The following is a 17,539-nucleotide window of genomic DNA, read 5'->3' as shown; positions in this document are numbered from 1 at the left end:
ATATTTTGTCTCCTCACAGGTCCTCAATGCCCAGAAAGCCGGGTACAAGGCAGCCATTGTTCACAATGTGGACTCCAATGACTTAATCAGCATGGGATCCAATGATTGTAAGTTACCACCAACACCACCAGCACAGTCCTCTTTTTCTAAGCATTCAGCATCTTCCACAGCTGCCTGATTACGCGTCTGTTGACAGAGGATGTGCTTGTGTTTTTCTCTTAATCCCCAAGCCTGAGGGAAAGCCAGGCTTTTTTCATAGTTAGAAGTCCATTTCAAGTCTTAAGATGCACTTGAGAAAGGATGTGATGCCCCGCAGCAGCGTAGCACTCCCTGCATATCAATCCATGTCCTACCCGCCTCCCTCTAGCCCACATTTGTGATATGATGGTGTCTGGGGTTTTCCTTCAGTTAGGTATGATCTACTATTCTCACTTGAGGGTTTGCAGTACAGTCATAAATTATCCAGAAGGCTTCCTGCCCTGGTTATTGTTTTTAAGAGGAGTCGATCTTATAAGCTGGTGTTTTATACACTGGGTAAGGCAGTTTCTCCCATATTTTTAGGCCAATAAAACCTCTTTCCTACAGGACAAAAAAACACTAACACCCTCTAAAATTGTTATTTAGCTTTAATATGTAATGGAAAAGGTTATTATCTGCACCCATTCCCAGGACAATTGAATCTGCAGTAGTCTAAGTTATTTATCAGCTCCAGCTCCGATCAGCTCCAATCATTACTGCTGGAAACATGACACCAGGGTGAACACACAAATTTTCCCCCTTTTGCGGTGTGATACAATAGCCCCTTTTACACTGCCAGATTTTCCGCGAATGTTGGGCCGTTTGGCCGGCAAGCTGCAAGCGTTTAGACACACAGAGCCGGATTGGCGAGTTGATCTGAGGTGCCCAATTTTCCGCCTCGTAGGGTAGACATATTGGTGGAACCTTTTTGGTTTAAATAGACCAAGGCAGCCTTCCGCAACAGGAGGGGCTGTTGAAGACTTGTGGGAGGAGCTGTTGAAGATGCCGCACATGCGACCCACTGGCGGTGGACAAACAGGAAACAGCTGATAGCAGGAATTAGTGAGCAGCTAGTAGCAAGAGGGAAACACAAACCTGACAGACACTGTAAAGATGAGCAACTGGGGAGACAAGGAATTGCGCACCCTCCTTGTCCTCGCAAACGAAGAGGCCATTAACCGTCAGATGACGGGGACGGTGAAGAACCGACCGACTTACGAGAGAATCGCCAAAGGACTGACTAACCGTGGCTTCCCTCCCACGTCACTGTTTACGTCACATGCTGAGCTACATGTTTTGTTACTTGCTCACGCCCCCCATTGCCATGAAAAAGGCACATTCTATATAAACAAAAGTAGCAGGCGGCATTTTGCTGCACTTCCCGATTTTGCTTTTATACTGCCAATGCTGAAAAAAGACTGATTGGGCTTTCCTGCAAATTTGCACAATTCCTATTTAAAAAGGGCTACAGATGACACATCACAACAAATTCTGTCTGTCTCAGTCCAAGCAGTGCTCAGTCATTGTTTCAAATTAGTTGGCAACGAGTTTTAGAGAGAGTCTGAATAAATTAGAGATATAGAAGTAACATTTTCACTGGTTTCTACTGTTTGCTAACCCTGTTTTTACATTCAGTCCGTGACCTTCCTGTCTGTGACACACTAGTAAATACAACAGAAAGTCATACTTGTCTACTGCAGAGCCATGTACACTGATTATTTACCAGGTTTTCTCACATTAATAAAGCCTGCGTATATGAACTAATTTATGGTGTATGGAGGTGTCATTGTGCTTCAGCTGGAGTGTTTGTCGGGTTGGTCAAACAAGGTCTTATCCCTCGCCTCCTACGTTTGTCCGATGTTAGAATTAGCAAGGGGAAAAGGTTGAATGAAGCAAACTTTATCAAGTGATAAAGACTGTTAGATGTGGTTAAAACCTGTAGTTAGGAAACTACTTTAACTTAAATTTAAATTTGGTTCGATACAAACAAGCCTTATTTTAGTCTTTCCCTAATAACAGGACTTTAATTTGTAATGATAAATTGATACATTACTTTTCTGTGTTTCCCTTTTTAGTGGATGTCATGAAGCAGATAGATATCCCCTCTGTGTTTGTGAGCGAGGAAACTGCCAACTCTCTGAAAGAAGACTTCACGTATGACAAGGGGTAAGTCCAAACCCAGATCTCATTTTTCTGTCCTTCAATATAAATAGAAGCAGGTTTTTTTTTACTCCTCAGATTTTCAGTGTGAATTGTGAGGAGATGGCTGCCTTTTCAAACCTCAAACCTGTCCAGCTCCTGCCATACAAGTTAAATCTAAAATTATAGAGTGGTGCCGGCAGCGTGCACTGTGATATGTCAAGGCGCAGGGTTTGTCATGTGATGCAAATTCGCTGCAGGTGAGGTGGTAATGAAATGTCTCAGTCTGTCAGAGGAGCCCAGAGAGTCACAGCTTTAAAGTTCTCCATTTCTAAAAAAGCTGGTGTGTGTCTATGTGTGTGTGTGTGTGTGTGGTGCTTGTCAGATACCATCCAAATAGACGAGGGTAATTCCCAAGTCTTTTGCTGAGGAATGAACACCAAACATGGTATTGGCAGAGTTTTGTCAGTGTGGACCAAGTTGGCTGTTACAGATTGGACTGGTTGCAGACATATTTCTGCTGTGGATGGAGTTCTGTGAAAAGAGGTCGATCCCATTAACTCATAGTGTGAAAGGTCATCATGTGAATAGAGGACCCTCTATAGATAGATACTTTATTGTCCCTGTGGGGAAATTTGACTTGGACTGCACAAAGCTAGACCTGTCAACACATATGGGCAGTGGTATTTGCGGATATCCAAAAACCGGTTGGTATCCAAGCCTTTGAAGATCTTTAAAAGTAGGTATGTTTCTCCGTCTGACCAGAACTGTGGGCTTTTCTTTTGGGCGTGCATCTCTGCCCCTCAGCCTTGCAAATTTTTGGCTAGTTGATTTGTGTACAACGCATCCATGACAATGCACAGACCTAACAGAGCTAACACATGTTGTTGACATGTCCAAAGAAGGCTCCTAAAACCAGCATAATACCGGCCTATCACATGTCCTATTCGGAAAATGCTACATTCAGAAAAAGGTCTAATTTAGTATAAACCAAACAGAATATCCAATCAAATTAAATCAAGCTTATTTCTATAGCACATTTAAAAACAACAGCAGTTGACCAAAGTGCTGTGCAAAATAAAAGAATGACACACAGATATGTAGCAATATGAAATATACACAAATATAAAACAGAATAAAACCAGTAAGAAGAATTACATACACAAAAAGATTATAAAATACTGAAATATTAAAACCACTATGAGCAACCAAAGGCCATTGACAACATGTACATCTTAAGATTTGTCCTGAAAGTGTCAGTGGAGGGAGAGGTTTTTATTGGGAGCAGGAGGCTATTCCAAAGCTTTGGAGCAGCTACTGCAAAGGCACGATCTCCCTTACCCACCAGCCTCGATCATGGGACCGTTAAAAGACAGTATTCGGAGAATCTAAGCGGTCGGGAGTGCCAGCCCATGTGTGGCTTTAAAAACAAATAAAAGAGCCTTAAAATCAGTCCTGTATTTGACAGAAAGCCAGTGCAGGGATGCTAGCACTGGTGTAATATGCTGTTTACCTGACCTATATCAATTCAGTATATTGTCGTATTCAGAATAACAGTGGAATATTAGCGTGCATGTAAACGTGGTCAGTGTTGCAGCTGAAACGATGAGCCATTACAAACTGACGCCATAACACAGCCTCTATGGAGGTTACATGCACGTTGCACGTTTTGTCACCTTCCAACACTTGACGATGGCTCTGCTTGCTGTTCTAGGGGACATGTTGTCCTCATGCCAGACTTCAGCCTGCCGCTGGAATACTACCTGATCCCCTTCCTCATCATTGTGGGAATCTGCCTCATCCTAATTGTTGTTTTCATGGTAGGTAAATCTTTGTTTTAAACTTAAAGTGCGCTTTCCTTATAAACTGTTGAGCATATTCAAAAGCAGACAGTAGTTTTATTTGACTTAAAATGTAGTTCTTTAAATCAGTTGATTGGAAATAGGTGGTATTCTGAATTATTTTTGCCTCCTGAGGACTCGCAACACTGTTAACCACTGCTTTTAAATGAGAGCACTACTCTGTTACATCAGGAAAAGTACCACACTCTGAGTCCAGATTGGCTCTTCGTCAGGTACCAGTACCATCCAGTGTGGGCACAAGATATCGCACTTTTCCTAATGTGACAGAAATTACAGTTACAGCTTTTTGGACTCAGCACTTGGACAAGAAAGATGTGGGTGTTCAGCGTACTGACTTTAAAAGGATTCTGACATGTTTCCTTTTTTTCCCCGCTGTTCATAGATTACAAAGTTTGTTCAGGATCGACACCGGGCTCGGAGGAGCCGTCTGCGCAAAGATCAGCTGAAGAAACTTCCCATCCACAAGTACAAGAAAGGTACGGAGGCAAACATCTCATTTACCTGTGACTGTGTCATTTAAACCCTAACGTAATTACAATATTCACTTTATGGAGAATGAATGTCACATGTTACACTGAATGTTAAATACCATTAAGCCGCTGTTAAATGACGGATCAAAAATCATTTTCATCCTAAATCTAACCTTTGACCTTAGAGCCTCTAGAGAAGGTATTTCCTCCTCTACCCCGCTGCTCTTTCTCACATGATTTGGCCCAGAGGAAAGATGTCATCAATGCATTACGACACATCATCTCTCCCTGGAGCTCTGCACCTTGGAGCTAATCGGATTAATATGGACTTGATTTTTCCATAAAGCCCTCCGTGGTAGATTAGAGCTCCTCTCTGCTGAGACCGGACACATGACTGATGGTTTGGAATGTACTCTCAGTCATGCCAGAGGCCTTTACGGGGGTTGAAAGTTAAGTGTGTTTTGGTTTTCATCTTGGACGTGTTGAGCGGATGTACAGTATGTGCAGCTGGTTTATAAAGACAGTAAGATAGATGAGATAAATACTGTATATTTGTGTGACTTTGAGTGTTTGAGTGGAAACTTGTGAAGCTGCCTCTGGCCTCCTCCTCTGTCCTCTCTGTACATGGGTCAAAAGAGATCAGAACTCCAGCAACACCTGCAGTGTAAAGAACAACTTTATTGGTCGTTACATACAGTATATAAACAAGTGTTGCTTAAGTTTTGACCTCTTTAGTGGTCTGTCCCCTCTCCGTGCACCTTGCAAGTAGGTAAAGTTGTGCCAGAAACCCCCACCCTGCCTCTCAGTCCAAGGGTCAGACAAGCTATAGCATTGCTTTGCGATGCAAATCCTCTTTGTGCTATGGTCAAATAAGTTTTGTCTGTGTATTTAGAGGGTTTTCGTGCCAGCTGTATTTCCTGCGGCGGCTGTTTGTTGCAGACTGGAAATCCCCTGACTACAGTCAGCTGTGCAGGGGGACACCGGGGAGCTTTATAGACTACGGGTGGTGCATGATAAGTAGCCCCCTTGCAAAGCTGCTAATTGCGGGGGTTATGAGTCGAGCTGCTCCTCCCCCGCCTGGCAGAAACAGATGCACGTGCAACACACCAGCTAAAGGCAGCATGTGTTGCTCAGATAGCTGTTTTTGTCACGTCAGGCTCTGTGGTTTGTGCACTCTGGTGGCTGTGCCCACTCTGACTCAGGGTTTCCACCAGGCACCGCTACAGTCGACCTTGGCCGCTCCGGGGAGTTCATATGTCCAGGAAACGGCCTCCAGGGTGGCGTCTGCGCTCCTGTCAGCTGAGTCAGAGCGTTTGGCTATACAGGAAGGGGACACCAAATCTCTACCTAATCACCTTTTAAGCCCTGCACTCTGGAGCAACGCGAGCTTGGCAAAGAGCCGAGTGCCCTGGTTTGAGCATAGGAGGGCTGTAACAGGAGGGCCTGAGAGCAGTGGGACATTGCCTCTGTTTCCCAGAGCAGTGTGTTAGACAGTGTTTACACCAGGTCAGAGAGGGACCTCTAATAACAGGAATAGTTTCTTTTTTTTTTTTTTTTTTTTCAAATTAGTGAGGTGTCATCAAAATGCACCAGTCACCAAAGAGGGGTTTTTTTTAGCTGAGACTGTTTGGTTGCGTCTGGTTGCTACAAATGAAGGGAAGGTTAAAGATCCGTAGGTCTATGTGGGTTCATGAGAAGAAAGATATATTAATGTATATACACTATATTAAGATATTTCTCCTCCGTTGTTTTTGTTGATGTTGTTCAGCACTTGTACATGTAAGATTTGATGGCATTTGATGGCATTTGTGGAATTTTCCCACCTCTTCTCCACTGTGATTGGATGGCTGAGGAGAACGTGACAATGACGAGTGCAGTGTTTTACTCAGTGTTGAACATTTTTCATAAACATGTAGCACTCAGTGCCTCGTCACACCGCTGGTGTTTGTAGCGTAGCAAAAATATGCAGCACTCGTATTGCAAAGAATTTTAAAAATGCGCTGTCCTCAGGAAAAGCGCTTCGGTGGACACAGGCCCTAATGTTGGCACTAGGTTTTGACAGGGAAGAAGAGTGTGTGGTATTATAAAGACGATACCTCTTATTCTGGAGTCCGACAACATTATAGAAGCGCAGTGTGTTATTAGTGAAGAAGTCTTTAAAACGTGGACTGGCGTGGCCTTACGGAAACAAAATAATACCACAGGCTCACTGTATGTCTGTATAGAGACAATGACAAGCTAGAATCACAAAGCTGCTGTTACATCAGCTCATCAGGACACCAGTGGTCATTGTTTACAGCATGATGATTGTTTTTTCCTTATAAGTCTCATGTTGTGACACATGAGGATTTTTCAGCTGTAGCATTTTTTAGAAACAGCTCAGTACCACACAAGTCACTGTGACACTCAAGACTCGCTGCTGTTCCAAGCCCCATCGAGAAGTTTTTGGGCAGTGTGTGTGTGTGTGTGTGTGTGTGTGTGTGTGTGTGTGGGTGTGTGTGGGTGTGTGTGTGTGTGTGTGTGTGCTTGTGCTGCACAGAGTGGGAAGGATGCCTAATGGCGCCCTTGGCCTCTGCTGCAACAGATAATGCTGAGCTTGGACTCTGGGGGCTTTGAGCAGATGCAGCCACAGTGAACAGGAACACTGTGATGCTGCTGTGTTAGTGTTGCTGTTAAAGCTGCAGTCCGCAGCTTTGCACGGTGGAGCCACTGTGCAAATGTTCGAAGCTGCAGTTTCCACAGTGGCCACTAGGTGCTGGCTCCAAGAACCAGACTGAAGTCCAAGAGGAGAACTTCTCTTGAAATACAATGACAAAACATTCTTAGTGGCATTGTGAACTTGAATAGTTCATTTCACTAGGGATTATAATTTAAAAAAATTGTGACCGATCATTACCGATAAAACGATAAGAAGGAGGAGAGCTAACATAACATTTTCTTTTTGATATTTGAAATATTTGATATTTACTTTCTGATACTACTACTGCGGGAGTGTGAGCTCAACATAAGTCCACGTGACCCACACTGTGACTGGGCTAACTGCTTGCATCAAATGGCTAACACTCTAGTCTCGGTGTTTGTTGGGACCGTTAAACGGCTCTGTGTTGGATGTAGGGTTGCAGCGGTATACTGTAAAACCATATATCTTGGTTTGAAAATTACTGTGTACATTTGCTTGTCTACTGTATTTTTAAAAAATGCAACCAGACGGAAAAAATTCTTCTCCTTCATGACTTCTTGTCAGACTTTTTACACATTCCTCCATTTAAAAAAAAATGGTTCCAGTTAAAACGAAGTATTTGTTCAGCTAAAAAAAAATCCTGTTTTTATTCATACAGTTGCAACCCTTGTTGAATGTTAGCCGCTACTGCAGTGTTAGCTCATGCTAACTGGGCAGACGTTGAACTGAGCGCTCTGATATAGGTGTCCAACTCTGCCTCTGGGTCATTAGCTTGTTGAAGGGTGCTGTAGTCATTTGCCTGAGGTGACATCATGGCTTGCTTCTGCAGACTTTGCTTTCTCATTATCTCCCCCTGTAGCATCAGTTTATTATGTTTATTACATATTTTTTTGGGATGTATGATAACGTCTGCACGTCGTCTGTATCGACTGATATTGGCTTCAAAATTAAACGGAATAGACCAACATGCTTTTTCCTGTTTTGGGCCATCACATTAAGAGTATGCTGCATAATATGATGTTAATTCCACTACAGAAGGGACTTGATGATCACTAAAATTAGGTAGGGAAAAAAGTGTATATATCAATGTTGGTATGGGTCAAATGAGTTACATGTTGGCATATCAGATATCGGCAAAGAGTATCAGCCCCTATGGCAACAGTGGGTAAACCCAAATCCATGTGTCAAAACTTCCCATTATAAACCAATAAGCGGCCTTACAGAGACCACTTCAGTGCCTCTCTTTACAGTCTGTTATTCAGATACCACTGTACTGCACTGGTTCGTTTCAGAGGCAGGAGAGTTTATAGATGCAGCATGGTGCGAAGTCTTTTCTGGGTAAGTGAAGTCACCTCGGGAAGATGTTAACCAGCTGATCAGCCACAGCCTCAGCCGTTGCTGTGCTGGCAGGATGCCTTTCTGCTGATGAGTGTATCAGCCCACCATCTACCATCTCTGGCAGAGGAGCTCAGACTGGCACAGTCCGACATCTATCTATTCACTCTGCAAACACTTTGTCAGACGTGCTCCTGTCGAGTTGTTTTTTCACATCCTTTTCACATGTTTCTTGCTGCTGCTGTTGCTGCTACATTTATACCTTTAATATTCACTGGTGATGCTTTTTTTTATTATATTTAGCCACCTGACAATTTATGTATAGATTTGGTAGGCATTGGATAATGTCAGACCTGCGTGTATGGAAAAGGGAGTGCACAGGCTGAAATGAATAGCAGCTGACACAAAGGGTGTCTGTATGGACGGTGCACAATGCCTTAATGAAAACCATGGTACCCGTGTAATTAGTGCACAATACCAGTCTGAGCAGCAGCATGCAACATAAGATCTATGTCAATGTACAGGATTATGTAATACCAGCTGCCACAGCTGTCAGCGTGCAGTGTCGCTCTGCCATTAGCTTGACTGGCGCTCTGGTTTTATTGCAGAGCCTTGCGTCATCCCCACTTAGGCTGAAAGCCTGACGTTTGACAGTGAGTTTTGGCCCTCTGGGTGGCGAGTTTCACCAGCAACCGTCGTCTAACAGACGTCAAAGCCAGAAAGTGACGACACACAGGCTCATAGTTAACTGTAAACTGACTGAGGAAATGAGGGGGGGGGGTAGTTTTAGACCCTTAATTAGACTGAGAGAGGCTGGACTCTCCCTCTGACCCCTGAACTCCAGTCTGATCCCTCCTTGCGTATGATGAGTCACATCACCCCTCCCTTCCACGGCTTTCCGCTTCCAAACCATAGGCGGGGAGCTGAGTGCACGCACGCACAAACGCGCACACACACACACACACACACACACACCGAACAGAGCAGCTGCAGTGTCTCAGCCGTCGGTGTGTGAGGCATGTTGATGTCAGTACAGAGGAGCTCTCTCTGTCTCTCAGTTGACTGGCCTCAGTGCCAGTTGCCCTTGTCTGGTTGGCTCAACCAGTGTCGAACTGTGCAGAGGCTTCTTTTTTTTTTTTTTTCTCCCTAACTCGGTTATTCTGTCACCCTCTCTTTCATCCGCTTGCTCGCTCTCGTTCTGCTACGCACATTCGCTGCTCATCTGAAGTTCAGTAGGACAGCGTGGTTCCTCTGAGAGCCAGGAATGCTGGCAGGCGGACTGATTAATGAAAAATAGAGGGGAGAAGAGCTGCACTGGCTCAAGAGTCCTTTTAAGATGTGCTACTGGCCCCAAAACGTAAATGTAAGGGATTCCCAGCAATTGAAAAGTGTGCACGTTGCCAAAATCTTGAACTAGATATTTTGGATCGGCCAAATTCAAAGCTGACTCAACTGAAAACACACAATATATTAAGACTTGTGTCTGTCACCTCAGCAAACACTTTGGTAAGAATGGTTTTATTGAGTTGTTTTTCACATGTCTTGGTGTTGCTGAGCATTTATTTAAAGGTGGAGCAGGTGATTGTAGAGAAAGACAGTTTATTTCCAGCTCATCAAACATGGACGCTTTTGATTGATGGTTTGGTCTGAATACCAACCCAAAACATCTGTATTTGACGACCTTGGAATGAGACTCAACAATCAAATGTTGTCCTCCAGAATTGCTTACACAACCTTAATTAATACATGTTTTTAATATTTGCCAAATTCTCTCTAAATCATTTTATTGTTATTGCATTTTTCTCTTGCAACACTTGCTCTGGACACACGTACTGTACCTGTGAGACTCACGAATCTCAGCTCACATGTGCAGGTCACAGTAATGACATTACTGAAGCTGATTCCTGGTGGGAGCGCCTAGACATGAGGAGTGGGTAACGTCCACAGCGGGCTCTTTGATCAGCAGGAGTGGTGTAATTTGTTCCGTGAGGGGGGATGAGTGGATCAGGCTGTGAATTATGTTCTGCTGCAGAACACTCACTCACTGGACAGAGTCCTGGGCTGCTTTGAGTCATCTCACAGGCTTTAGAGTTTAATTCTTTTTACTGTATTTAAAAATAACTATGTGGAGTTAAGAGTTAAAGGATAATTCAGGCTTATTACTACTCTCGTAATTTATGTAGCTTTGGCCATGATTTAATCAGTTATGATAGCATTGTACTCAGCAATGACACTGCTGAAATCTGGGCACATGGTACCATCGCTACAACTGGACAAATAAAGACACAAGCTGTCAGATGATCAGCCAGATTGTAAACAAGCCAACAGTTCAGTCAGATTAATTTAAACCACTAAACTTTAAAGGAGTACTTCACCCACAAAATGACCACTTGTAAATCAATTAGACGTGCTGTGTTACCTTGGAATCATGACGAAAACCTTGTTTTTCTCACGAGCCTCCAAAGTGAGAGTTTATAAAGAGATGTCTTGTATTTTTTTGTCTGTTGTTAAATGTGGTCCCCAATCAATCAACATATCAATATGTTGGCAGCTTTCCTTGGAGGCATGCGAGAAAAACATGCGTTCTTCACAAATTTAAGGTAACAGGGCATGACTAACTGATTTACAATTGGTCATTTTGTGGGTTAAGTATTAAGTTAGTGGACCAAGAAAGTCAGTTGCCAAATGAACTCCGCCCATACCATTGACAGTGGGTCGTCCACCATTCGGAAGACCGGCCGTTCAATCCTCAGCTCCTCCATGTCTCGAAGCATCCTTGGGCAAGACACCGAACTCCAAATAGCTGCCGATGGCTGTTCCATCAGTGTGTGAGAGCGTGTGAATAGTTACTGAGTTGTAAGCGGCATGTATGGCCACCAGTGTGTGACCGTGTGTGAATGGGTGAATGTGACATGTAGTGTAAAAGCAGTAGACTAGAAAAGCGCTGTATAAGTGCTTTCTATTTACCATTTACCCATGTCTTTAAGATCTGAAAATAAAGAGTACCTCCCAAGTTGTGACCAGGTGATAGCTCGCCAGGCTAATGTAACGCATTCGCTACACTCTTTCTCTTTCGCTCTTCCCACTGGACAATGTGCATCTTCTTGCGACTCATTTCACAAATGGATGGCGATGATTTGCACAGTCAGAGACAAAAGAGAGATTTTTTTTTTTATCAATGACATTTGAAAAGATCTAAACCCAAACCTGAAGCTTTTCACAACAAAACCGCAAGTACACTAAGAGCCCTTTCACACCTGCCGCGTTTGGTCCAGACTTTCCGACTTTTCAGTTTGATCCAAAACAGGTTTGAAACCTTCCCCCAGCTCATACAGCCAAACCTTGTTCTGAATCAAACTGAACCATAGTCCGGTTCATTTGTAGTGTGAAAGCATTATTTTGGAATGATGAGACTTTTGGACCAGTTACAGGCTGTTGGCAGGCAACCGTCACCTAGCGCCTCAGTGTGTAGTGTGCATGTGGTTGAGCGACAGAGAGAGTGATGGTGCTCGCACTCTGAGCAGGAAGACGTTAGTGATCAGAGCAGAGGAGGACTTCAGAGTAAATGTGTCAAGTACAGTGTAAGTTTCAGTTTGTCCATGAGCAATGCAACATAACAAAATGAGCCGCGGTAGCACATGAGGAGAGGAGGAGACGACTTTATAAAGATACAGTTTCATCATTTTCTGAGAGGATAAGAGAGAGGGGATACGAGAGGATTGGGGAGCAGCTCACGTAGGCGTTGACGACAGGATGTAGGTGTGTTATGTGTAGTTCTGTAATGTGCTCACAGGTGTAAAGGCCGTAAGTCAAAGTTTAACCATGAAGTTGGTCAGTGAACTGTGATGGCTGTTTATTACAAATTGCGGTGCTGATAACCTTTTGCCAACCTGCGGGTTTGTTGTCCGATCATGTGACCGCCGGTGTTTCCCGCCCTTGTATTAATTCATTTTAGTGATGCTGCTGCATCACCAAGTTTTAAAAAGACAACAATAGAGCCTTGTTCATTATCTCCTCAGAGCCGTCTCTGAGTTCAGAAAGCCGCTGAACCTTTTCTCTCTGCTTCACTTAGAATAGCTCAGTGCCACAGTTCAGCATTTCCTGAGTGTACGCTTGATCCAAGCCTGCACAAACCTTCCCTCTCCCTCAACCCCGGCCGTCCAGCACCGGCCTGGGAGAGTGAGGAAGAGAGGAAAAGATGGAGGCTTGCTTGGGATTATGTTAAAAGAAAGGACAAGTGTTGGGGATGATAGTGAGGTTGAAGTTTTGGAGAGGAAGAACCAGAGTTATAAGTGTGAAGAGGAAGAGGGAGCAGAGCTGAAAACACTGCCTTGATTTGAAGTTGCTGACGCTCAGAGAGCAAAGGAGGAGGAGGAGGAGGAGAAGGAGGAGGAGGGGGGGCCTGGTCGATGTGACTCCCCATCCTTATACGGTCACATGCAGCCTTGGCACGGACACAGAGAGCCCAGTCGGGGAAAACATGCTCATTTAGAGCTTACATAAACACACCGACCCAGAGCCCTGCTCCCCCCCTCCCTCCCTCCCTCCCTGCAGCCCCGGCAAAGAAAAGGAAGGGAAGGAAAATGAGAAGAACGCTGTGGAATTTGAAAGGGAGTGTGTTGATAAATTCCTGAGCTTTTAGTGCACAGAGAGACTTTGCACCTCCTGTAACGTCAGAAAAATGCAGCACTGGCGTTTTAGCAGTGATTTTCCCTGCAGGCCGGGGATTGGACGGGTGGATGCCGGGACATATTTGGAAAAGTGACACAATTTAGGGAAATGAAGGAAATTAGGGTCATGAAGCAGCAGGAGTTCCTAATTGCCAAACACGTCATGGACCCCCCTGACGTCAGTGACCTTCAGGAAAACATGAAAAACAATTAATCTTAGCGCACTAGTAATAAACTGAACACACACTCACACCCTGTTTCCCAAACCTGCGTCACATCTGACAACAATGCACGTCCACCAGCCAATACGTAAAATGTGTTCAGTTTAAAGCAGTCAGAGGATTTATATGTCTCGTCTCTTTGTACACAGGGGACAACTATGATGTGTGCGCCATCTGCCTGGATGAATATGAAGAAGGTGACAAACTCCGAGTCCTTCCGTGTTCTCATGGTGAGTTTTAACATGAACCATTTACATGTCTTAGGAATGTAACACAAAAATGAAATGCTTTACATGAAATCTTATTTTAGGATGTGAAGCCTTCTTGGTTCATAAAATCCAAACTTACTTTCCCCCTCATCACTCCTGTTCTCTCATATTCCTTATAAACATATGTTTTGTTTTTGTCAACAAATCCCATGAAAAGGGCAAAATTAACAAGCCCATATGTTCCTAATGAAGCGACAAAACAAAGGTCACTAATATGTATTTGTGTTCCATTGTGTTGCCCAGCCCAAAATATATAATTTAATAATTACATTAATATCGTAAACATGCAGGCAACTAGTTGACTAATGGCCCGTAAATGACAACTTTTGGTTGACTAGGAAAATTCTTAGTCGGAGGCAGTCCTACAAGCTTGTGTGTTTATCTCCACAGTAGTGTTTCTCCCATTGGCTCCACCCGCGAGTTCCCGATCAGCTCATTGGCTTTTACATTGTAGCGATGTCACAGATTTTTACATCGATTTTCTCAGCTTAAGGAATGTTTTGCAAATACAAAATGTCCAAGGATCATAATTCATAATAAACAAGTCATAATTGACCTTGTTTGCAGTCCGAGATGTTCTGTCAACAGTTTTACAGGATGTCTCTTTTAGAATGAAGGCCTATGCGTAAAATTCTTTTGGGCCTCTGGGGATTTTTTTTTTGCTGCAATACCGCCAGTGGCCACTAGGAAAAAATCGGAAGCTTGGCTTAGCAGTATTCCTGGGGGCCTGATGATTGTAGACAACATGCTGGCCTTCTGGAAGCAAACGAGGTGCGATGAGCATAACGTGTTACACTACAGCGCCAGCTTCTAGTGTGACATATAACATACGTGTCAGTAGCGCTTTTTAAATGACGTGAACAATCATTTGCCGTCCCTGCTATATGGCGGCTGATCTCGCCCTCTGCTTAGAGAGTAAGGAGCTTCCGGCCCCTGTTCTCTCCCCAGGTTACAGACATTTTTAGTTGCTGTTCTTCTTCTTTGAGTTAGCTGCTAACTGCTTTTAAAATCTCCCAGTGGTAGGTCGCAAACATAACACGTCTTTAAAACATTACACTCGTCCTGTTCTTCCGGTTGCCCCTTTTACGCAGATGTTGATTTGCCATTGTTACTACCTCCGCTGCCACCTGATAGGCAAGACAACTCTGTCCCCCCATTCCCTTATCGTACCTTTTAAACAGAATTACGCAGCACAGTCACTGCATGCTGTTTAAACAATGTTAGTTTTGGTCTTTCCATTGAATTTGTTGACAGTAAGAAAAATGAATGCCTGGATTTATCCTTCAAGTATGAGAAAACATGGTGTCTGTTCAAGCGTAAACAGAATGATTAACAAATTACCTCTGTTGTCCGCAGCCTACCACAGTAAGTGTGTGGACCCCTGGCTGACCAAAACTAAGAAGACCTGTCCGGTGTGCAAGCAGAAAGTGGTACCCTCGCACGGCGACTCCGACTCCGACTCGGATGAAGGGGAAAGCGGCCCCGACGAGAACGAGGAGGCGTCGGAGAGCACCCCACTGCTGCGCTCCCTGGCCTCCACCAGCGCCCACTCCTTCGGCACCATGTCAGGAGCGTCGCGCTCGGAGCAGGACCAGGAGTCCTCCGACTACGAGGACGACGAGCTGGACAGCAGCGACAGCGAGGAGGAGGTCACCGTGGAGACTGTGGTGGTGCAGATGCAGCAGCCCTGCTCTGAAGGCCACGAGCACGACCTGCCCCGAGCTTGACTTGACTGCTGGCTGGTCACTGAATCCCCGCCCTCCCCAACCTCACAGCTGCAGAGACTTTTGTTGGGGGAGGGGGGGGGTCACGAAAACAGATTCATCTTTAAAGTTTTTCTGTCACTGCTTACAAGACGTTGTAATGTATCCTCTTTACAAGTTAAAAAACAAATCTTAAGTTTTATTTTTAACATGATTTATGGAGAAAGTGCTGATTTCCAACTGTGTGACAGAGCGTCAGTAGCATATCTTGGGGGCCGACGGCTGATTAGACTGGATTAGCGACACTGACGTACAGTAGGCTTTTATACTGTACTCTATTTAGTCCTAATAAAAGGATGATACATGACTGGAAAAGTCCCAGACACAAGATCACACTTGTTCAGTAAAAGTACTGTGTATATATAAAAGTATAAATCACGATAAGTTACTTCTTCTTTACCTTTGATTATCTCCTATCCTACATGTTCCAGACGACGAGGACGTTTCATGACTGTACATACATGTCTGCGCTACACTGACACTCCTATGCAGCACCATTTTTGTAAAAATGAAAGTAACATTCAGCAAGTATAGAAACATTTAAAGCCACAGCAATATGGTTTTGCCAATTTATTTTCTAGCCTGATGTACGCAGGAGCCTAGGCGCTCCTGTCTGTGTCTTGTGCCATGGTTTATCTGTTACAACTGTTCACACTAAGACAAACTGAAGCCAAACCAGTTTGAGAATCACATTCGAAAGCGAAGGATGTGCTCTACGTGTGACGCCACGTCAAAAGCGTGGAGGGACACTCGAGTGGAAACGATGTCCACGCTGCCTGTGGTAAACTTATTTCGGCTGCTCCAGACCTGTCACTCCATTTAACACATGCAGTTATTGGTTGATGGGCCTTGTAATACACATTTAACTGACCTTATCTCATTTTAATACAGTTTAGAGTAAATAATCTTTTGTTTTCATAACATGGCTTGATTTTTTTTTTTTTTGTTCATTAAACCTGTTGCCTTTTTCAGTTGATGTATTTTGTCTTGTTAGTGTTTTCCTGCTCATGTATGTCTCTTCTCAATATGAATTCACTTCAATAAAATGACACTTGACAAGGAAACTTTTCATGGTGAATAATTAAAATTTACTGTTTTCATGACACTGATAATGTGATGTAAAATAGCCTTGTGTCAGCACATTTTGTCTCAACATGTAGCTGCAGCGTTCATCTGAGGCCTTAACAAGAAAACTCCAGTAAACCTGAGCAGTGTAATGAGCTGATTATCTGATACAAATCAGCCTGTATTAGTCGGCATGGCTCATTAGTAAGTGGAAATTACGGGGCCTCTACACTTCTGTCACAAATTTCTCTGTTCAAGAGTGCAATTTTACCCCAAGATGAGGGTTTTCCAGCGAGGGCGGAGGGTTTTAAGTGCCACCCATGGACCGAATCCTCCCTGGTGAGTGTCTGACAGGAACCTCTGTCACGTCATTTACTATTTCTCAATTTCCTTTTCTTCTTCTATAAAACACTAAAACATAATTAAAACGATACTCAATAATAAATGGGTCTCACCTCAGGGTCCGTTTAGTAGACTCTGGAACTTTCAATATCACATGATCCTAAATCAGCAGATTGTTACACTTGCCAGCTCTCCCGATTTTCACTGCCCTCTCAAGGTTTCCTTCCAGGGTCACAATTTCTCGCACGTATAACCCAAGCCTGCAACTCTGTCTTTTTTTTCACCCAAAAATACAGTTAAAAATAGCCTCTAAAAAGTTTCCTAGCATGACAAGGTATATGTCTGTTTCAATACAGAAGGAAACATTTGAAACGGGGGGCTGGGGATCTTCGCATTTTGGTGATTTTTTTTTTTTATGCTCCATTTTGTGCATTTTCTGCAACAATTTTTGGTGTAAATTACTGTAATTTTGTCAGAGTAAAAGTCCTCTGCTACTTTTAATGTTTTTAATGTGGTAAGAAGGGGGTTGGGACAAATACGTATTCTAAATATTGAGGGGGAGATGTCCCCGTGTCCACCCCCAAAATCTACGCTTATTTTCACATGGCCCGGAAGATAGCTGATGGCACTTTGTGCTCTCCATCTCTCACATGCTGGGGACTAAGAGACAGATATACTCAAGCAAATTTTAGACATCCTGGGAAG

At 43.8% G+C, this 17,539-nt stretch overlaps 1 protein-coding gene across 1 annotated transcript in view; it reads left to right on the top strand.

The window, feature by feature from the left end:
* The window catches only part of rnf13 (ring finger protein 13), a 61,779-nt gene extending 45,296 nt beyond the window's left edge, over positions 1–16,483 (top strand). The window contains exons 5-10 of the mRNA XM_049587721.1: positions 20–107; positions 2,094–2,184; positions 3,872–3,977; positions 4,402–4,495; positions 13,545–13,625; positions 15,021–16,483. Coding sequence (XP_049443678.1) covers positions 20–107; positions 2,094–2,184; positions 3,872–3,977; positions 4,402–4,495; positions 13,545–13,625; positions 15,021–15,391 — 831 coding nt within the window. The 3' untranslated portion in view covers positions 15,392–16,483. The remainder of the gene's footprint in view (positions 1–19; positions 108–2,093; positions 2,185–3,871; positions 3,978–4,401; positions 4,496–13,544; positions 13,626–15,020) is intronic.
* The last annotated feature ends 1,056 nt before the right edge of the window (positions 16,484–17,539 follow it).

The sequence above is a fragment of the Epinephelus fuscoguttatus genome, linkage group LG10 (assembly GCF_011397635.1).
Source record: "Epinephelus fuscoguttatus linkage group LG10, E.fuscoguttatus.final_Chr_v1".
In the NCBI taxonomy this organism is placed as follows: Eukaryota; Metazoa; Chordata; class Actinopteri; order Perciformes; family Serranidae; genus Epinephelus; species Epinephelus fuscoguttatus.
Note: the sequence above shows the minus strand (reverse complement) of the source record. Positions and strands in the feature narration are given on the sequence as shown.